At 36.4% G+C, this 21,905-nt stretch overlaps 1 protein-coding gene across 1 annotated transcript in view; it reads right to left on the reverse strand.

The window, feature by feature from the left end:
- pds5b (PDS5 cohesin associated factor B) overlaps positions 1–21,905 on the reverse strand; it is a 45,999-nt gene that overhangs the window by 14,848 nt on the left and 9,246 nt on the right. The window contains exons 2-13 of the mRNA XM_084126992.1: positions 19,213–19,339; positions 18,373–18,576; positions 17,892–17,978; positions 17,702–17,799; positions 14,577–14,703; positions 13,562–13,642; positions 12,845–12,985; positions 9,810–9,925; positions 9,603–9,697; positions 9,086–9,231; positions 7,701–7,852; positions 1,826–1,939 (exon numbers count right to left, since the gene is read on the reverse strand). Of these exons, the coding sequence (XP_083983118.1) occupies positions 1,826–1,939; positions 7,701–7,852; positions 9,086–9,231; positions 9,603–9,697; positions 9,810–9,925; positions 12,845–12,985; positions 13,562–13,642; positions 14,577–14,703; positions 17,702–17,799; positions 17,892–17,978; positions 18,373–18,576; positions 19,213–19,320 (1,469 nt within the window). The 5' untranslated portion in view covers positions 19,321–19,339. The remainder of the gene's footprint in view (positions 1–1,825; positions 1,940–7,700; positions 7,853–9,085; positions 9,232–9,602; positions 9,698–9,809; positions 9,926–12,844; positions 12,986–13,561; positions 13,643–14,576; positions 14,704–17,701; positions 17,800–17,891; positions 17,979–18,372; positions 18,577–19,212; positions 19,340–21,905) is intronic.

The following is a 21,905-nucleotide window of genomic DNA, read 5'->3' on the forward strand; positions in this document are numbered from 1 at the left end:
ACCACAATCAACATTCCATGCCTGCAAATACATCTTCATAAACTCTTTTCAGACCCACAAGCAGGGGCGGTTCTAGAGGCGGGGCCACAGGGGCCCTGGCCCCTGCTGAAATCTGATTGGCCCCTGATTGGCCCCCGTTCCTAGGGGTGGGGGGAAAATCGATTCTTAGATGCATCGCGATGCGGACGTGGACGATTCTGAATCGATTCACAAATGTCAAAAATCGATTTTCTAAAATAAAAAATATATTTTTTTTCCTAATAACTTAATATTGACGGAACGCAAAAGGCGGAACTCTAAAACGGACGTGCAGTGCGCGGACAGTCTGTGGCGCGCACATAACAGAGTCGCGCACATAACAGAAGCATGATGGCTGAGCGCCAAATTCGAACGGCACCCTCTTCGTTATAAGCTAAGAAAATTGGCAATTTCATTGTTACCTATTTAGTATTTTTTTTTGTATGAGAGCTGCTTTCTGTATTGTTTAGTTTTCATATCAATATGCTGTAAACCGATCTGTTATACGTACGTTATACACTGCCCTGCAATATGTGCAATGTCAGTCACAAAAAGTTACATTTTGACTGTGCTCTCTGCAGATGTTCATTCACTTTTTTTGTATTATAAGCTGTTTTTGATTGTGGTATACAGCAAACATTTCAAGTCATAACTATTATTTAGTTGTGAATAAGAGCGGCTTTGTATGTTACTAATTATTCAGAATATGCGTAAGTCCACAATCATTATGTTAGTATGAGAGCTGCTGGTACATAATCCTATATTTTTGAACGAAAACTGTTTGTGAATTTGCTACAGCAAAATGTTTTTTTTTTTTGTCTGAAGGATTATATTGCTCATTGGAATTTGGAAATAACAAGAGGATGTTGGTTAGAAGTTTATTATTAAATGCTAGAGATTCAGAATATGCTGAAGTTTGTATTAATTTACTACAAGTATGCTGCTAGTACAGGCACACATTTATTTTCCTGTTGGTCCTTTGCAATGTTGGGACATATGCTGGCAAATGTAACCTTACAGTTGACTTGCCAAATCACTTCCATTTGTTTTATTAATAAAATTAATATAGGAAGTATTGGAAGTAAGTTAGTTATGGGTCATCATAAATATTTGCTTGAAAAGTACCAAGTAGTAAAAAAAAAAAAAAAAAATCGTTAATAATCGATAATCGTTACCCTCTGAATCATAATCGAATCGTGAGGTGCCTAGAGATTCCCACCCATCAATCGTCGACAAGAAGAGCAACCGGAGAATTCTTCTCAACGATCACAGATGCAATTCCACCCCCGAACAATTAACAATAATTTACTGTTTATAAGCGACGACATGATTATGATTATGAAACTTAAAAGATGGAATTCAGAAAGAAGTGCATTGTGTCCTTTATGCACAGTATAAATAAATGAAAAAAAAAATCATTAAGAACTTTACTGGCTCATAATTTTTTATTAGAGCGTTTGAAAAAGGAATGACTGCCGAAATGTATTTGCACCGTACTGAATAAATTATTTTGTGTTCTTGAATGTACCCTGTATTTGGCCCCTGAATGTAACATGTGGCCCCTTAATGGCCCCTGTTACAGAAAAATCCTAGAACCGCCACTGCCCACAAGCACCTTATAAAATCCTATTTTCCATTAAAAACATCATGAAACAATTTTACTTCCATAACATGATGCATTTCTAAATTAAACAATGTTTATCAGAATGGGGCTTTTTGTTTGCAGGTTGCATGGTTCAAAATCATCGACTCAATTTCTGCACGAGCAGATGTTTTAGATGAATAAAACAAGAATTACTGCACCTACTTGACAGCATTTCCATCCAATGTGGCGTACAAGTAATATAGGCACTTCATTCGCTCTGTAGTCTCTAGATTGTGAGGCACGAGATATTGGGCGAAGATCCTCTCCACAAGCAACCTAGCGAAAAAATCAAATCAGATTGAATCTCTTATATGTCCTTTCATTTTTTTTCATTTACATTCTTTTGAGATTGCATATTTTCTTTGACATGTCATTACCCAAATTTAACTGAGCTTAGACAGCATTCAAGTGAGCTCAAATCTCAAATTGATGACCCAATCATAAAACGAAATTGCATTTGCAAGCAGTTGTCATCGCATGCTTTAATAATGCAATAACATTATAAACCAGCTCATCAGTGAGGAGTTCAAATGGGTAATCTGAAAAAGCTGCATGCAACACGCCATGAAAGCTTGAAAATGAAAAGTACTTTGGTTGCAGAGCACAAAAAACATCAACAAGGTCAGAAATGATTACAAGACGGGATAAGGAATCATGTTTCAAACAATGATCGCAAATTAACTCAGCATGTGCATTTAAATTTGAAAAGAAGTGAAACAAGTTGTGAGCCCGAACTGCGAGACCATCTCTGCATTTCATCCTGTGGCTCCATTCTTGGGTTTAAAGTGAAGAGAATCTGTGGTCATCTTTGGTGGATTTTTGCAGCCGATACAGACTACTGATTTCTTGTCATCATGATCAGCCAATACCGATAATTCAAGCTTTACATAAGTGACTTGTAAGCTCTCTGTTGACTAGCCCAATGAAGGCATTTTTAATGATTGCATGTCTTATTCAGCAAAGACATGTTAAATTGATCAAAATGGTAAAAGAAAACCATTTCTGTTTTGCTGTTCTAAATGCTGTTGTTTTCCATTCATCAAAGAATTCTGAATGTATTATGGTTTCAACAAAAAGGTAACGCTTTAGTTAAGGGTCCAATTCTCACCATTAACTAGGTGGTTATTAACATGCATATTACTAGGATATTGGCTGTTTATTAGTACTTTTAAAGCACATATTAATGTCTTTTTCTGCATGACCTTATTCTACATCCCTTAATCACACCCAAATACCTAAACTTAACAACTACCTTACTAGCTATTAATAAGCAGTAATTAGAAGTTTGAGGCAAAAGTTGTAGTTAATAGTTATAGTGAGAATTGGATCCTAAACTAACGTGTGAACAATGAAAATATTAAGCAAGCAACACATTTTCAACACTCATAATAATAATGTTTCTTGGGCACTGTGGGATTACAAATTTAAGAATCTGTTTAACATCTGCTGATTTTATATGTCCTTACATAACAAAACATGAAAAACGAAAGCAGAGTACCTTGAATTTAGCATTTAAGGTCGTCAGTCTGGTGCTTTGTCTCCATTTCTATGCACTGCCTCATACAATCTATATAAAACTACAATGTACACTGCCTTAGTTAGACTTGATGACTGCAGCTACCGACAGCTCGTCTTCTCAATAAAGAATCCTGCTGAAAATTCAACCAAGTCTCCTGGTCTTCGCTTCGAGTTTCCTACAGCACCAAATCAGCATATTAGAATGATTTCTGAAGGATCGAGTGATACTGACAACATTACTGGACTGTATTTTTCTATTAAATAAATGTAGCTTTGGTGAGCACAAGAGACTTCTCAAAAACATTGCAAAAATCTTACCAATGCCACATCTTCAAGATATAGATAAGTAGCTGATTAACCAAGATCAAGTTTGCAAGTATGATTTTCAATTCTCTTTGAACAATTATTTTGAATGGTATGGAAATAAAATCAATAAGCCCTTATTTTTCAGCAAAAGAGTTTATGAATATAGTAATATTACCATAGTAATATTATCTGTATAAATTTTAGCCATCACTGCAAATTAAAAATCTAATAATTTAACTGCTGTAACAATTTTACCAACTATAATTAAAACCCTTTATAAAAAGACAATGCATTAAAATCTGTAAAATATTCACATAACCCACAATGTGCAATATAACAGCTTTATAATGCATTATATAAACAGGCACCGAGCAATGCGTTACTGAATCTGTGTTAGCAAGCGTCTGTCTGGTGACATCACTATTCTTTCTTTATGACTGGCCTTGACTTCAGCTCTGCAGAATCACTCAACACAGGTTCAAGCTGAGGATTTTCACAGTCCTCTTGTTTGTAGCCAAAGCACACAGACTCTCAGAGGTCATTTTTCTATGTTCTCATTTGAGAAACATGCCCACTGACTGTCAATGAATCTAAAAGTCGCCTCAAGCCTTAAAACATGACTGGATATTTAATGTCGAGGACGTGCCACGGCATCAGTACCGTCGAAGAGGTTTCTCTGTAAACTGCACCATCTCAAATCCTCTGTCCACCAGTGGTCCTTAAATTCAAACAACTTGCAAAATATCTTATAAAGTTAAATTACCCAGCAGAGCTCCTTCATACAGGAGATCCAGCTTTATAACAAGCTCTTACTGTAGACTTGCTGACTTGGTATTACCAGTGTTACAAGGTGGTCGGCCATACACGATTACATTACTTGGCCACTGTGGCACCGCCCCCACTGTCTTTTTGCTTTTTTATAGAAATAAAAACCATTTAGTTCAGTTGTATAACAGACACTACAATTTTAAACTGAAAGCGCCTGCTCTGCTCCATACAGTAAGAACTGCAGAGTCAGATTTCACTTATGTGACGAGAGTAAGGAGAGATGACTGACAGGACAATGGCGGAGGATTTGGTGCGCAACATATCCTGAATGTCATTGACTAATATCTTGTAACATGTGTGGTCAGTAGTACCGCCGCTATACACAGAGTACGCGTGATCGCAAATTCAATAGCGAAAGTGAAAAGCGAGTGCGCATTCAAAACACCCCCTCCCCCGATGTTATCGGTAATTCCAGTGTTGTGTTGTCGCAAGTTTAAATTTCCTCACTGTGACATCCATATCATATATATATATACACATATACACACATATATACATATATATACACATATATATATATATATATATATATATATATATATATATATATATATATATATATATATATATATATATATATATATATATATATATATTAGGGGTGGAGCCGAACCCGAATACGGTATTCGGAAAGGCACAAATAATGTGTTTTTTACGAATACTTATTTCGAACAAATACTTAAAAAATATTTGTATTCGGGAACAAGAAAAACTTTATATCAAAAAGCTGCGTTTCCTCATGAGACATGGCGACCGGCGGCGCTGCTGATGTGGTGGATGTAAATCCACACATACGTCGTTCACATAGCGCGTTTTTTGCGCGTTCAGATTTCAAATGTAGGCGCGCGGCAAGCGCGCTCATAATAGAAGCGAGCGGCGCGCCTATGTCCATGGTTACATAGCAACGACAGACGTACGGGAGAGCAAGCGCTTGTGGAAAGGAGAAAGCGGTGCGAACTGCGCTCTCCATGATGACGAGGAAGTATCAGCAAATAATTAATTGTTTTCTAGCCCTTGCATTAGCTTTAGATATATTTATGGAGATGAGAAATGAAATAAAAAGCCGTCATTAATATCAGTCCATCAGAAAAGCAGTTCTAGGCTTATTCTTGGCTGGATAACTCTTAGCAGGTTTAAAAAGCCCTTTTAAAATTAAATATGAATGCAGTTTTGGATTAAATAAAAGTACAGTCAAGTCAAATAAAACACGTTTAATCTCCTGTATAGTTTGGTAACACTACAATAAGATACTATTCATTAACATTACTTAATGTGTTATCTAACATAAACACATTGAGTGAACAATATATTTTTACAACATTAATTAATGTTTGTGAATGTTATTTAATACAAACACTTGATTGGTCATGTTTGTTCACTTCATTCATTGTGCATTAAATAATGTTAACATAAATAATAATGTAAGTAATGCTAAAAATGTATTTTTAAATTAACCCCAAGGAGAATAATTGCAACAGTATATAACTATTGTTTATTGTTAGGTCATTTTATCTAATGTTATCTAACAAATGGAATCTTATTGTAAAGTGTTTTTAATACTACAGTTTCCATCTTTGTAACCGTGATATACACTTTAATATATGTAAATTTAATCTAAATTAAGCTTTGGTACCGAAATTGGTACCGAGAACTGTGGATTTTCACTGGTATTGGTAACGAATACTGAAATTTTGGCACCGTGACAACACTAGTAGCTCTGTTAGCTCGGTAATTTAGACAATAGGCTGTTGACAGAGTAACGTTAACGTAGGTAATGGCTGTTATGTTATTTTCTTTTTAATGACGTTCCTTGTTACATGTTCATTGCTGGATTTATAGAAAAACATCAACCAATATTGCATATCCATAATTATTATAATGGATATAATTAAAAAATATAACGTAAATTAGAAGTGTAACGCAAAAAACTGGATTTTTACACCTATTTTGAATTTTACTCGAATACAAATACAAATACAAATACTTTTCCCTCCTCAACAAATACAAATACAGATACAAATACCGGCTGCTTTGCACACCCCTAATATATATATATATATATATATATATATATATATATATATATATATATATATATATATATATATATATATATATATATATATATATATACATACACACACACACACACACACACACACACACACACACACACACATATATATATATATATATATATATACACACACATATACATATACATATATATATATATATATATATATATATATATATATATATATATATATATATATATATATATACACGCATATATATATACAGTGCGTATGCGGTGCGTATTTTTTCTGTACCCATTTTAACAGGTTAGAGCTTTCACACTGCATGCGGTTGCGGTCCATTTATCTGTTCCAGTTGCGGTGCGTATATAGGCTACAGCAGTGCAGAGACCGTTTCCGCACAGAGTCTATTTTTGCTGTGCTGCAAACGCTGAATTAAAGTGACAGCGCATGTTTCGTGGTCAAAATGAGCACAGATTGACATAAAAATGTAGTAATTTCACCATAAATGCGTTTAATTAAATAAGTGTATTTAATTTAATTCTACTATTTTCCACAGTCATCTTTTTACTTTAAGACCGGGGTAAAGCAAGGAAAACTACAATTTACCTCAACAAGGCGACATAATGAACAACACTTGTCTCATTCCTGGAGGTGGAAAAACAATTTCTTTGTGACCTGCAATTGTATTCTGTATTCTCAATAAAAGGCAAATTATTTATTATTTTTGTTGATTTATTTGAAACTTAATAGATATCATGTAAAAAATATCTAGTATTGAATTGTATTGAATTGTATTGAATTGTATTGAATCGTATCGAATCGTATCGCGGGGAATTCTGAAGTATCGAAAATAATCGAATCGTCTGCTTAAGAAATCGGTATCGTATCGAATCGTCATGAAGGCTCCGATTTACACCCCTACCGTCAAGTGTGCATGAGTGCGAGCACGAACATCAAGGTTCTGGCTGCAGTTCACTTATCGGTAACCGGTGTCTTTAATAACAAGGGTTTCTGAATTCTACATATAGCCCCTTTAAGATTTGGGCTATTTAAATAAGCATTGAGAACATTTCAATAGTCAAAATTTTCAATCAAAATCTGAGTCAATTACTTAGAGCAACAAACTATGATTTAAGGCTTAATTATTTACAATTACATTACCATAGATTACCATGTATATAATCCATCAAAGACCATTTTTGACCAAAGAAAATCGAGACTTATTTGCCAAGTACTGAATGGAAGCAGCATTCACCATTGACATAATATATAAACCACTTGAATTTAAAATAGCCATGGACATCATACTAATATTAAAAGACCTCCTGCTAATCTTTACTCACCGGTCGTCGATGCTGTTCTGGTAGTAAATATGGAGCAGTTTGTCTTTGATCCAGGAGATCTGCTTGGCTGCCTCTTTGCCGGCCTCCGCCTGTAATGCGTACTTCTTATAGATCTGAGCCAGGCCCATCATAGCCTCCTTACGGACCCGCCACTGCAAGATAACACACAACAAGAAACTCTACTCAGTGAGATTATTCTACTCCCGTGTAAAAATCATACCCTAGAGCCAGCAGCAATAAAAACACCTTGGTCAGCAGCCCCATTTAAGTCAGAAAATATATTTTACAGGGACAAGATGTTATTGTTTTTTATGCATTAAAAAAATAATAAAAAAATAAAATAAAAATAAAAAACTTTACATTTTACATTTAAAAAATAAATAAAATAAACTATAACAAGTCTCTTATGCTCACCAAGGTTGCATTTATTTGATCAAAAATACAATAAAACAGTATTATTGTGAACTATTAGTATCAAAATTAAGTGTTTTCTATTTTAATGTTTTTTTTTCAAATGTAATTTATTCCTGTGATGGCAAAGCTGAATTTTCAAAATCATTACTCATTATTCAGTGTCACATGACCATTCAGAAATCATTCTGATATGGTGCTCAAAAAACATTATCATCATCATCATCATCATCATCAAAACATTTACTGACCCCAAACTTTCGAACCATCTGGAATTCATAAAAGAATCTATAGCCAATTATGATTAAAAATTTTGTCTTGGTGGGCAGCTCACTACATTTTGGAACACGACTACAGTAAAACAGTAAAAATGAATACAATAAGAAAGAAATCATATTTAATCTAGCCTGTAGTCACATTTTGCCTCAGAGAAATTACTGCTTTTAAGGTTTTACCAAGTCATAAAAACATCCATTTAGCTACAGCTGAATCTAAATAGCCCGATATACCCATTCCTGCATATAAAGCCACAGCTTATGTATGGCAAGCTACAGAAGCAAACAAGGTGTAATAGGATGAGATGGAAATACGCCTTGACTACTGCGGTGTCATTTGTCCAGGAACACAGGGGGCTCTTCGATTAAATTTCTCCCTGAAAGCATTTTGAAAAGGCTGAGAAATGGTTATAGTCCAATTTATATCATTCCGTCCCCTCCAGCTCGGGTGGCTAAAGGAGACTGCTGATTAAATTATAGGGAGAAGAAATGGAGTGTGTCTGGAAAGAAACAAGAAGCTAATGTATTCCAGCTCGACTCTGCCCTGAATGCGAAGATGTCAAAGTCTCTGGTTCATTTGGGGTACTAATGGGAGAAAAGGCCCTCAGATATTATGCATGAAATAAAATGACCTCAGCACTAATAAAGACTGTTTAGGAGACAGCAAACAAACATGCACAAAGAGTGCGTGGCGCTTACCCGTTTATCTAGAGTCCTCTCCTTCACAAAGTTCAGCAGGTGATCGTTGACGAGAGCGAGGTCCTTTTTGGAGGCAGTCACAATGGACACAATGACGTCGTGTCGAATTGCCTCCTCTGGGTCATGTGACCTTACTTTCAAATACTCTGCAGAAGAAATAATTACATGCACAATTTGGTTTAATGTGCATTCACATAATTTTCCTTGCAAATTTAAGTGAAATTTTTAAATAATAAATTAACAAATATACACAAACATATATATATATTTTTAAAATATATTTAAAAAAAAACATTGCAAAACAAAACATTGTGTGATGCATTCAATATATTAAAAAAGATAGATAGAATTCAATATATTGTTAAATGTTTGCAGTGGATGGATTTCTTTTTTTTTTTTGTTATTATATTTTAATATAAATATGAATTAAAGGAGTTCCATTTCGGTTTCGTGTTGACTTTAATGCTCATTTGTGAAATAAAAGGGTTGTGAAAGTTAGTACGGGAACAGTTTGTACCAGTGAGATCTTTTGCCAGGTCTGGATGGTTCATCAAGCAATGGCTGGCAAACTTCACACATTCCAGTCGAACAGGGACGTGGATGTCATTAAACCTAAGGAAACATAGATGGTCAAAATCGTTCAGCTTCGTCTTGCTGTTGAAATGTTTATCAGTTTGTGTAGAGAAAGAAGCAGGTAATTGGATGTGTGGTGTGTGAGCTGTACCTCCCAAGGTAGCACTGCCAAAGAGGTTTGTTCTGTGAAGCGAGCTCTGAATCTTTCGCACCAAACATCTTAGCCAGGAGCTTCACAACTTGCAGGCGTTCATCGTTATCATTACTCTACAAAACAGACATGAGGATTTCCTGGTGATATAACTGCAGAAACAAGGCCCATGGCCATTAATTATAACACAAAACCCCCCAGAATAAACCCATTTAGCCTCGTCATCATTGTGCTTTGCATCAAAACAAAAGAATAAAAGCATGACGTCAAATACGGTACGTTGAACAACAAGCCCCTAACAGACCGAAAGCATTCATTCATACGCTAATCACAAACTCAACCTGCTTTTGTAAGTGTGTACAAGTTTAATAACATGACACAACACAATAGAAAGTAATCGCCTTCGCTAGTTTTTGAAAAATGCTGTGCTTTCAGGCCACGCTGGATTAAATCTCATGTGAAAGAAAATGAAAGAAAAGACCATTGACTTGGCTGAAGTGTAATCACGTTCACGCAGCATGTCAGCATCTTTTCACTCGGGAATGTCAAGTCCATATTAGATGTGGGTTTTATTGCTTAAAAGTTTCTATTAACTTCCAGTTAACTCACAAACAACTGAGCTGAATTTTCCATTTGTGAGAATAACACATTTATTCTCAGGTAAGCCACAGAAGGCAGAATTTATTTGGTCATTTAAACACTTCTCCATATGTCATCAGGTTTTGACCACAGTTAATACACACAAGGTTTTTGACCCCCACAGGCCACAAGAAAAGTTGTAAACAAGCTTCCGTGGTGTTGTGAGATGTTAATCATGAGCTATCAAAGATGTCCTAAAGGCTCAATTACAGGGCTACCATGCTCCAAAACTAGACCAATAAGCAGCCTGACATTAGAAGGGGAAAGAAAGATTTAGTAGTTCAACTTTGTCCTAATCTAACAAGACCTTCAATAAATAATACCCAATAATATAGTTTCTACTACTACTACTACTACTACTACTACTACTACTACTACTACTACTACTACTACTACTACTACTACTACTACTACTACTACATAATAAAAGTAAATATAACAAAAAGTAAATATAACAAAAACTTTAAATATCGTCATCGGTCGACAAGTTTTTCTGTTCGGCCGATGTGTTGGAAGCGGGACTTTTATTTTGACAGACCAGATGCAGGTCCAAGTGACCTGATCTGAGTTCAGCTTTACTGGACAGTAGGGCTGTCACTTTTGTGAAAAAATCCTGTTCGATTTTTGAGACATAAGTGTTCATTGAATCGATTGTAAAATCGATTTTCCATGTCTAAAGACATTTCCATTTTAAATGCCAAATATGGGCAAATCCACGGACAACTAACAGGCATTAGGACGAACGTAAAGAGGGCGCTTGAGACGCGCACAAGTGAGCAAATATTCCTGATGATTTATTGGCGTGAAGTTTCGTGCACAATGACAAACTGGAGTGCAACATTCTCGAAAAACAATAAGCAGAGTGGACTGCCATAACATCAATGAAAAACATTACTGCAGTCATCAACATGGCTGCGTTTACGATTAGAAATATCAAACAAATTTTGCCTACGTAGGCGATTGTAGACTGTAGCCCGAATCTGTATCTGTATGCATGAGACTGTCTGCATACCGGCAGAATTCACAGTTTTGTTGTAAAAAGAGACACATTATGCAGAAGTATTATTTGCTGTTATGCGTGTTTGTCAGAGCCTGCAGTTGCTGTGTGACGCGCATTCGCTGCGGGCGTATCGTGACGAGCTGGACGTGCTCCGAGAAAATACTGTTAAAATCGATTCCCTATTTTCGTTTTCGAAACTTGCGTTGGTTGGTCCGATCGACTGTGCAATCGATTTTCGAACGTAAAGTGACAGCCCTACTGGACAGGCATGATCGTCAAACTTTAAACCCTTGATTTCCAACTATGCTGTGCTATATTCAGTTGCCCACTATGTCATATTCCTGTTACTTTCATGGTGTGCTGTATGTAAAATTAGTTACAGCTTGTCTTAATTTGAAAAAACATGATTCATTGCGCACAAACTTGCCATATTAGGGTGTCCCCAGTTGGTTACAGTGATTACTTTCTTTTTATTCATATTAAAGAAAGAAAAAAGCAATTTGTGAAAAATACGGTAACACGATTACAGAATCAAGAAGTTGTCATCTAAAGTAAGTCTGTTTCATTTTTAGATTTATTTTTTAATATATTTTCAAATTATATGTTGTTAAATATTAATTCAAATAAATATAAATCGGCTTTATATCGTTCTAAGATCCTGCTCTAAGATATCGGCAATCAAAAAAAAAAAAAAATGTATCGGTCAAACACTATTTATTAGTACTTATAAAAGCACATATAAATAAATGCCTTATTCTGCATGTCCATATTCTACATCCCTTAATCCTACCCAATACCTAAACTTAACAACCGTACTAACTAATAAGCAGTAATAGTTTGAGGCAAAAGTCTTAGCTAATAATTAGTTAAAAGTGAGAATTGGACCCTAAACTAAAACGTGAACGTTTTTCCTGCTGTACCGAACTCATATCGAACATGACCCCAAAACCAAGGTACGTTCCAAAACGTGATTTATTTTCTGTTTACCATTAGACCCCTATCTAAATAAAACCACACACTGAGCCCAAAAAAGTTATTTTCAAATAGCTAATGCCAGTATCAAGAAATCAAAGGTGCCACTGGCTGATATAATGTATAAAAATTGTATCAATAAGCAAATTAATAATAATAATGAATGAAAACCAAAAATGGGGGAAAAAACACTTTTCTCTGCACACTATTTCGCTAAAATGTTTTGTAAACAGGAATTATACATTCATAATGGCTGTTGTTAGATTTTGGAACAGAGAAATAGATCTTTTGAAAAACTCAAAATGGCCAAATATCAGTCTAACAATTATACACAAGCAAAAAGACCTCAAGGCACAGACAGACAGTTGTATCGGAGATCCCCAAAAACAGCATAATGCCATGTATCGTTAAAAAGCCATCTTACCTTAAGCTTGAACTCCAGCTGTGGCAGGACGGACAGCAGTAGATGGCTGTCGATGTTGTAGAGCTCCAGGATTAGGTCAAAGACATGTTCCGACAGATCGCTGACTGAAGTCTTCCCCAGCATCAGCACCTGGTTAAAGAACTGAGACACCAAACTGCACATCACACACTCGCATCCATCAAAGTCTACCATGCTGCATTGGAGAACCCTTTAAAACTCACTGCATATCCGTCTGGCAGCAGCTCTTCACATGCTGTTGATTAGAGATTAGTTTGAGGAAGCTGGTATTAGATCAAAACAAAAAAGTAAGTGGCTTCATCTTTGGGCTGGAGGGGCCGTCTCCAACAGAGCGCAGATGTATGAAATAGAAAGAAAATTAGGTCTTTCTGATCTATTAGAGTTATTGAGAAGGATTCTCCTCTGGTAAGGACCTCCGCACTATCTCTGGCACTTTTAATGAGCACTGCAGGGAATAAGGTTCACAGCATAAGAGCGTTGCATGCTCCTGCGGGTGCTACTGATAAATGTGTTTAAGCTCAACACTCCGGTTAATGTTGCAAGCCTCAACATGGACGTTCATTAGGGATTATTCACGATTTAAATAAACGAGAAGAACTTACTCGCACCCTTGTAAGTCAGCATGATTTTGGCACAGCTGACAAGAGATAGGGTGTATGTTTTATGCAAAGTTAACTATTATAAATCACGTTTACTCACGTTGGTAATGTATGGCTCTATGGCCTGAGCGGTTCTCTTCAGCAAGGCTTTGGCCAGATCGTACGCTTGCTTATTGAGATTCTGCAAGACAAGATGAAGGAAATTAAAAATTAAGGTATGTGTGTGAATCTCATGAAACCTGTCAAGAACATGTCCTGGTCTTATTTTAAATAACATTAAATTAAAAAAATAATATTAATAAATTAAAAATACAATTCAAAATTACAGTAAAATAACTTGAAGATAATCAAATCAACATTGAAAATAATCATTTAGGGGTAAAGTGTGCTAATTGACATGGAAATTATTTAAAAAGCCTTATTTTCTTTACGTAAATATCATTATAAAATTAAAGATAGTTAAAACATGGTATAAAAACATTTAATTTAAATCATGCATTAAAATGTGTTACATTTAAATATGCACTAAACAAAAACAACATTAAGTTTACTTCAAACAAAACTAAACCCAAGGAGCTAAAGTTCTGCTAAAAGCTTCATTGTATTATCCACATTAAAATTCATTATGTAAAATTAAAATGTAACGTAAAGTACATGACTGTTCATAAGTAATGACTTTTTAAATGGCTTTGCAATGAACGCAACAAATTATGTAAATACATTAATACAGTATTATAGACATGCAATTATAGGCGCGTGTGTGTGTGTGTGTGTACTTGTACAACTATCTTTGTGAGGACCAGTTTGAGTTTTAGACCAGTGGAGTGAGGACAAAGAGAGTAAAGTGAGGACATTTTGGCTGGTCCTCACTTTCTGAGACCCCTTTAAAGGCCTGTTTGAGGGTCAAGACTTGGTTTTAGGGATAAGGTTATAATTAGGTTAAGGGTAGGTTTAGGGTAAGGGTTCGGGTTAGGCACTTGGTTGTGATGGGTAAGGTTAGGGTAAGCAGCTACAGATTGCATTGTGTCAATGAATGTCCTCATAAAGATATATGTACAAGAATGTGTTTGTGTGTCTTTTTTTTTATGAGAAACAAGTTTATTTGTTATCTGTACCTTGTGTGCTGGGACCAGGTTAACCAGAACAGTATCCAGGAGTTCCTGCGAGACAGAGTCGCCCTCGCAGACAATTGAGCTCATGAGATCCACCATATGCATGTGGACTTTCTGGTTGTGTCCATTGCTAAAAATAAATAAATAAATCATGGTAATATCAAGAACTGACCTAAAATCAGGTGCACCAGGCAATCAAAGTGAAGAAGCGCAAGATGGGAAGCAAGCGCAATGGGGCAGAGAAAACAGAAACACATCTAGGTTTTTCCATTTACACATGAGAGCAGAGCGCTGCAGTGTCCCGCTCATAGAGGACATTTCCGACTGAGTGAACATCAGTGGCTGAGATGAATCGCCCCATATGCAGCCTTTATAGCGCACATGCAATGAAGGGTTTCCACCTGGGATTCGCACGCATCATTGTCATCTGAACGAATGCAGGGAAATAATATCGCCGAGCAGGAGGCTGACAGTTCATTAGGACATAAAAAAATAGGCTGCAGCTTCACATTTGCATTTCAAACAGAAAACAGCAAAATAAGGAGGTGCTTTACTGAATTATGACAGTTGTTATTGAAAGATTCAACGTTGCACTCTCTAACCAAATGGCAGCACTATTACAGGATTACAAAAACTACTGGGTCATGTAATTATATATATATAAAAAAAATATAAAAAAAATTAAAAAAAAGCAAATATCACTCAAAACATCAAAAAGTTTCCCAGAAGTCTAAAATATCTTAATTTTCTAGGTAAAAAATATATGTTTGTAAGTGTGTTTGTTCATATGTCCATGCATTTTCATATTTAAATGAAATTTAATTTTTTTATTAATTTTCATTTTATGTAATATTCACCCTTAATGTTACCCCCAGATGATAATTTAGAGTCATCGTTGTGTTAAATGTGAAAAGCATCAAACAGACCATGATTTTTAGATAAATATATCCTTCGCTTTCGCTGCCTTTGATATCCCACAATCCTGTGCTTTCCATTCTGTGACAGTTCAGCTAAAAATTAAAGATGGCATCTGAAAGTTGCGGTTGGAGGTCAGTTTGTGTAAATGCACATTTATGACCAACGTTTTCCACTCTTGACGTCATTTCTAGCGATAAATTACTACTGTAGAAATTAAATATTTGCTTGGTTTTCCCCAAAGCTTGCTCCATTTTGCTGTGGATCATTCCACCGTTACGCTGCCTCCGAAGTCTGTCCGAAATCAGTTTCGTCAAAGTCCCTTTCAGGCAAGTCATTTCACTCGGTGGCCAGCTTTGATTTTTTGAGGATTCTGTGTTTTATGATTTAATACAAATTTAAATAAACTTTTAACAATTTAATCAAGCTTTTAAAATGCAATAAAAAAAAAATTTGTCAAATCAGATGCTGTATAAATTTAAAACATGGATGAAAAAATATCTGGGTTGTTTGATATTCCTTAGAAATAATAATATTATTACTTCGAGAAGTTAATTTTAGTATACAGTAGTGATATATTTCTGTTATTCTTAAATTTTATTTTGACGGTTTGTCATGAAGATCTTTCAGTTTTAGTTTCACTTTCAGTGTGTATTTGACGGTAGTTTTTCTCAAATGAAACGGTCAAAAGCTTCTGAAGTGACTCAAAGCAGCTCTGGAGATGAAGTTCATATGTTCATGTCCTCATATATTGAGACGGCAGACGCTGAAAGCACTGTGAGATTCACATGTGTGTGTGAGTTTGTGTATCAAGCGCCATTCATTCACACAGAGACAAGCAGAAATCACTTATTAGCGACATGAACTGTATGGCTGTTGTTGCATTTATTTCTGCTGTGTGATAGGCTATTAGATTAATCCATATCGTGTAAAAATGTCCAGAGCTTATTCGATCACATTCTCGATATGAAATCGTTTATCGCCCAGCCCTATTTTCCCAATTGGTGACTGGCTCTTTTTTAGAAGGCGGGACTTACCCCGCATTGGGCAGTGCACTTTCTCCCATTCAATACGAGTGCACTGTCTTTGTACATCTAAAGCAGTGATCTCAAACTCAATTCCTGGAGGGCCACAGCTCTGCACAGTTTAGCTCCAACCAGCTCCAACTCACACCTGCAAGGAAGTTTCTAGTAATCCTGAAGACCTTGATTAGCTGGATCAGGTGTGTTTGATTAGGGTTGGAGCAAAACTGTGCAGAGCTGTGGCCCTCCAGGAATTGAGTTTGAGATCACTGATCTAAAGTCTTCGGTTTTGTGAGGTACCTTTGTGCGCTGCCTACAAAGTTATTGCCTGAAAGGCAGTGAGGAAACAAGTCAGCTGCCTACATTTTCGGACACACCCACTGAGTCATTCATTCGATTAGTTCAAACAGCTGATTTATTCAGGAATAAATGGCGCTTTTCCATTACCAGTACCAGCTCGGCTCGACTCGACTCGACTAGACTCGCCTCGCCTCGGCTTGGCTCGCTTTTCGCTCCGTTTTCCATTGCAGATAGTACCTCCAAAATAGTACCTGGTCGTCATAGCGACGCCGCAGGAAACTGCCGTGACTTAATCTTTTACGCGAGACGCGCGAGACACTCGCTACCCACACACACAGGACAATGGAGGAAATCGAGTGTATGCTGTTTTTGGATGTTTTTGTTTTTGCTGTTTTTTATTCAGGATACTCCGTCTGGCGCGTGCAATGATGGCGCAGTGAATAGTGACGATTCTCTCTGACCAATCAGCAGTCTGCCGTGTTTTCACGTCACATTTTAGTATCGCCTCAGCTCGCTTAGAACCTCGCCGGAGGTGGTACGAAAAAAAGTACCTGGAAGCAGGTACAGGTACAACTTTTACACAGTGGAAAACCAAACAGAGCCGAGTCGAGTCGAGCCGAGGCGAGCCAAGGCGAGCCAAGGCGAGCTGGTACTGTGCAAGTAAATGGCTCTCTTTATAAATGGGCCATTAAATCATTGGTTCACCCAATTCTTCAAAACATGGATTCATTCAGAATTTAAACACCGCTGTGTGTTACTCGGAGATGCACAATTGTTCAGCATGTATGTGTATATATACACACACTCAACAAAGAAAATGACAAAATACTAAGATATAATTTTCTTACTATATTGAATGCTTCAATGGTTAGATGTAAACAACAGACTCACTTGATCACTTGAAACAGTGTTCTGTAGAGCTGAGTAAAGATCTCATTACTGTCCTCCAATTCAAAGCAGATGTTGTAGGACTTCACCCAAGCGATGTTCTAGGGAGCCAGAGGGGGAAAGACAAGGTCAGATACTGGTTGAAAAACCATTGTAAGTCCTTGCTTCAGAGTACATTAATTAGGTGCCATACCTCCAGAAGATAAAAATATCGATTAAACTGGGCACTCTTAGTGTCCTCCAACCCTTTCAGCTGTCGAGTTATGAACATGAAAATATCCTGAGTGGAAAAGAAGATAATATTAATATTTTAAGCACCTGCAAAGGCAAGACTTCACAATGCATGAGAGACCGCAGTGTTATTTTAGTATTTTCTGCAGAACAACTCGATCCCTTGCTGTCTTTTGTTTAAGGTGAAGAAAAAGACACATGCACACACATAAATATCACCCTCAAAATTTCCATGTATTTTTAATGTATGCCAAATTACAATCTAACAGTTCTTTCCCAAAATAAACCAGAAATCACAAAAGAGTATTAGACTTGTCATGTGATCTCACCATGGCAACCACCATGGAGGGAAATTAAAATGCAATCATAGATATAAACATTTATAGTTCTTCACTGATATATACAATAACTAACATGGTATTCAATAGACTGAGTTTTCCAACCTTAAGTTTATCAGGTGATGTGTACGGTGCTTCGGGGGCGTAGATGCGAAATATATCTGCAAGACAGCAGGCCACGAGCAGTCTGACATCTTTGTCTGGGTGTTTGAGGAAAAAATCTGAGGCGAGATGCAAGGCCAAGTTCAGATAGAGCTCCTTCTCCTCCTCCGAGTCCTGGTCCATATCCATGAAGGTTTTCACCACCATCTGAGGTCGAAAAACACCATAGAGCCATGTGTCAACCACGCACCCAACTAACAGTGTGATGTAAGACACTCTAATGGGGAACACACTTTCACTTGGCAGTCCTACTTCAAAATAGACATAAGTGACAAAGCCACAGAGGGAGGAAACTGCATCTACAAGCTGTAAAAAAAGGCTTGAAATACGAGCATAAAAATGCTAATTTCATTGTGTCTGATAAAACTACAGCTGAGGTTTCCGTTTGTGTATCTGTGTTAAGTGCCCTGTAGAGAGCATTGCAGGTTTCTATTTACAACTGTTTTTTGCAGCCTTGAGCTTTATAGCCAAATCACAGGCATGTCTGTTGAGCATGTGAGTTAGTGACTAACTAACTAACTGAAGTAAAAAGGGGTGGGGTAGTTAAAAAATAGAAAAAAGGAAAAAAGAATCGTTAGTTCCAGCCCTTGCAAGTTAATGTTACAAACGGTTTCTGCAGTTTTTTTTTATTTTTATACATGTACATCCATTGTATATCTAACTGAAGAGTGGTGCAGATATGCTTTAGTACCCATTATTCATTGTAATTACATGGGGAAACATATATTTTCACCACTAATCATACACTCTTTCCACTTTGATGAATGACAGATTGTTCCTCACCTTCAGTCTCCGAACCATCTCCTCCTTGGAGATCTTATCGGAGATCTCCTTCACCCCCGGCGGGTAGGTGATTTTGCCGTCCGTGGCTCGATTCTTGGAGTGAGCCATGCTCTCCAATCAGTGATTGCTGAGAAAGAGAGAGAGGAAAAAAAAGACATGAATATGAACACTTATAAATGAACAGGGAATTAACATTGATTACTCTTTTGGAAAATGTGCTATTAAAGAAATGATCTAATGGATTCTGTATAAATCCTGGATCTCCCCCCAAAAAAAGTTAAGGCAAAATCTTTTTTTCTTTTTTTTTTAGAAACTTGGGAGGATGCTGGCCAAAACCTCACCTCCTGTGGATGGTTAAATATTGATGACTCTAAAAAAAAAAATCCATTTTAGAAAGAGCAGTCTTCATGCATTTCACTGCCACATAGACATTTAAATTCAAAGAAATGCTACACTTTCAACTCAAGCTGATGTGCACAGAGGTTTTGCCGATTATCCAACTAAAACACTACACCCACATATCAACTTAACATCAAGCGTTCTAAATCTAAATAGACAAGTCAAAAATGCAAATGAATCTAACTGCATAAGTGAAGTGGTGTGCATGTTCTTCAGCTGTAAGAGATGTTATAAACAAGTTATAAACAGCACATTTAAGCCTACTGGCATAATGAAGAGTAAAGATTAGGCTAAATAAGGAAAGACACTAATCAAATGCTTCATCAAGTTTTTATCCAAGTAACAAGATGATGGAGAAAGATGCATCACTTGTAATTTTTTTAAAGGCAAATACTCTTTACTTTACATCACAACGATTAAAGGACAAATCCAGTGAAAAATGAACCTAGGGGTAAACACATGGTTACCGAGTCAATCGTTCCCTGCGATGCGTTTTCATGAAAATCGAATGTATAGAGTTTTATCTTTAAAAACAGATTAGCTCATAACACTAGTATATGGGGCACAGAGTAAGTAAAAGTAAATCGCTAGTTAATACCACTAACAAGGCTCAAAATAGCCTCACACTAACACGGTAGCATAATGAGGGTCCCTACATGCAAACCGAAGCATTGAGAACTGTTTTCCAAGATGACGCCTGTCTGTAAACGCGTAATGTACTGTCTTTATAAAGTATCTTCTTATTAAACTGTCTGTACACTTACAAAGTTCTCAATGCTTCGGTTTGCATGTAGGGACCCTCATTATGCTACCGTGTTAGTGTGAGGCTATTTTGAGCCTTGTTAGTGGTATTAACTAGCGATTTACTTTTACTTACTCTGTGCCCCATATACTAGTGTTATGAGCTAATCTGTTTTTAAAGATAAAACTCTATACCAGTGTTTCCCCTACCATTATATAAGGGGGGCGCCCCGCCCTCCTAACGGCTCCCCCCGCTCCCTTGAAGTCAAGTAAATTTGATTTGATTTTCTTTATAGCGCCAGATTACAATTTGTTATTTTATTAAAAAAACTAAATAGCCCTTAAGTAATATGTTATTTATCTTATTTCCACGATGGCATGTCTTTTCTGTCTGTGTTTGCGCGTTTACAATTATCCCAATGAGTGCGCAAGCGCGCACACTCACACACAAACAAACACTTGCGTCAAATACAGATGAGCACTAGCGGACAGAGCGCGCGGCGGGAAATATGTCGCTGAACTGAAGATGGCAACACTCGCTCTACTGCGAGTAGCAGCCGGAGTAGCTCTCCTGCTCCAAGTCTACGCCCGTTTCACACATATTTCGTTTGCAGTGCGTGTGCGGTGAGTATTTTTTTCCGTACCCATGTTTACAGAGCTTTCACACTGCACGCGGATGCAGTCCGTCGATGATCGATCCGTTCCAGTTGCGGTGCGTACACAGCAGTGCAGCGATCGTTTCCGCACCGAGTCTACTTTTGCCGTTTATATACTGTCTATGATTTCTGCTGTGCTGCAAACGCTGAATTAAAGTGACAGCGCATGTTTCGTGGTCAAAATGAACACAGATTGACCTGAAAATGTAGTAATTTCACCATAAGTGCGATTAATTAAATAAAATGTAGTAATCTCACCATAAATTTATTTAATTAAATACTACTTTTTTCACTTTAAGACCGGGGTAAAGCAAGGAAAACTACAATTTACCTCAACAAGGCGACATAATGACATTCGTGGAGGTGGAAAAATAAGTTCTTTGTGACATGCAAGATTTATTGTATTAAAATTTAAATGCAAAAGATTTTAATATAAATACATGGTTAAATATTTTACCACTTGCTTGAGCAACTTAATATATAATTATATAGAAGTAATGCATTGAATAATACATTGTTTAAATTGTGTTTAAACGTGAACGCGCGTTCACAGCAGTGCTGCGTCTGACAGGATTATTCTCTCCAATAAATGCATCATAGAAATAAAAACTTCTCACAAAAAAAGCCCATTTAAAATTTGTTTGTCATATAAATGTATTAACTAACATTAACGAACAATGAATGAGCAATATATTTGTTAGTATTTATAAATCTTTTTTTAGTTGTTAGTTAAAAAATAAAACTATTTAAGCTCTGGTCCATTAATATTAACAAATACTTCTATAAATTTAACAAAGGTTATTTGCAAAAGTCAATTTTAAAAAGATTTAAATATGTTTTTTTTATTTTTTTAAAGAGATATCTTATGTTAACATTTTTTTTTTACATTTGTGTTTT

The sequence above is a fragment of the Abramis brama genome, assembly GCF_963993115.1.
Source record: "Abramis brama genome assembly, chromosome: 10".
Classification (NCBI taxonomy): Eukaryota; Metazoa; Chordata; class Actinopteri; order Cypriniformes; family Leuciscidae; genus Abramis; species Abramis brama.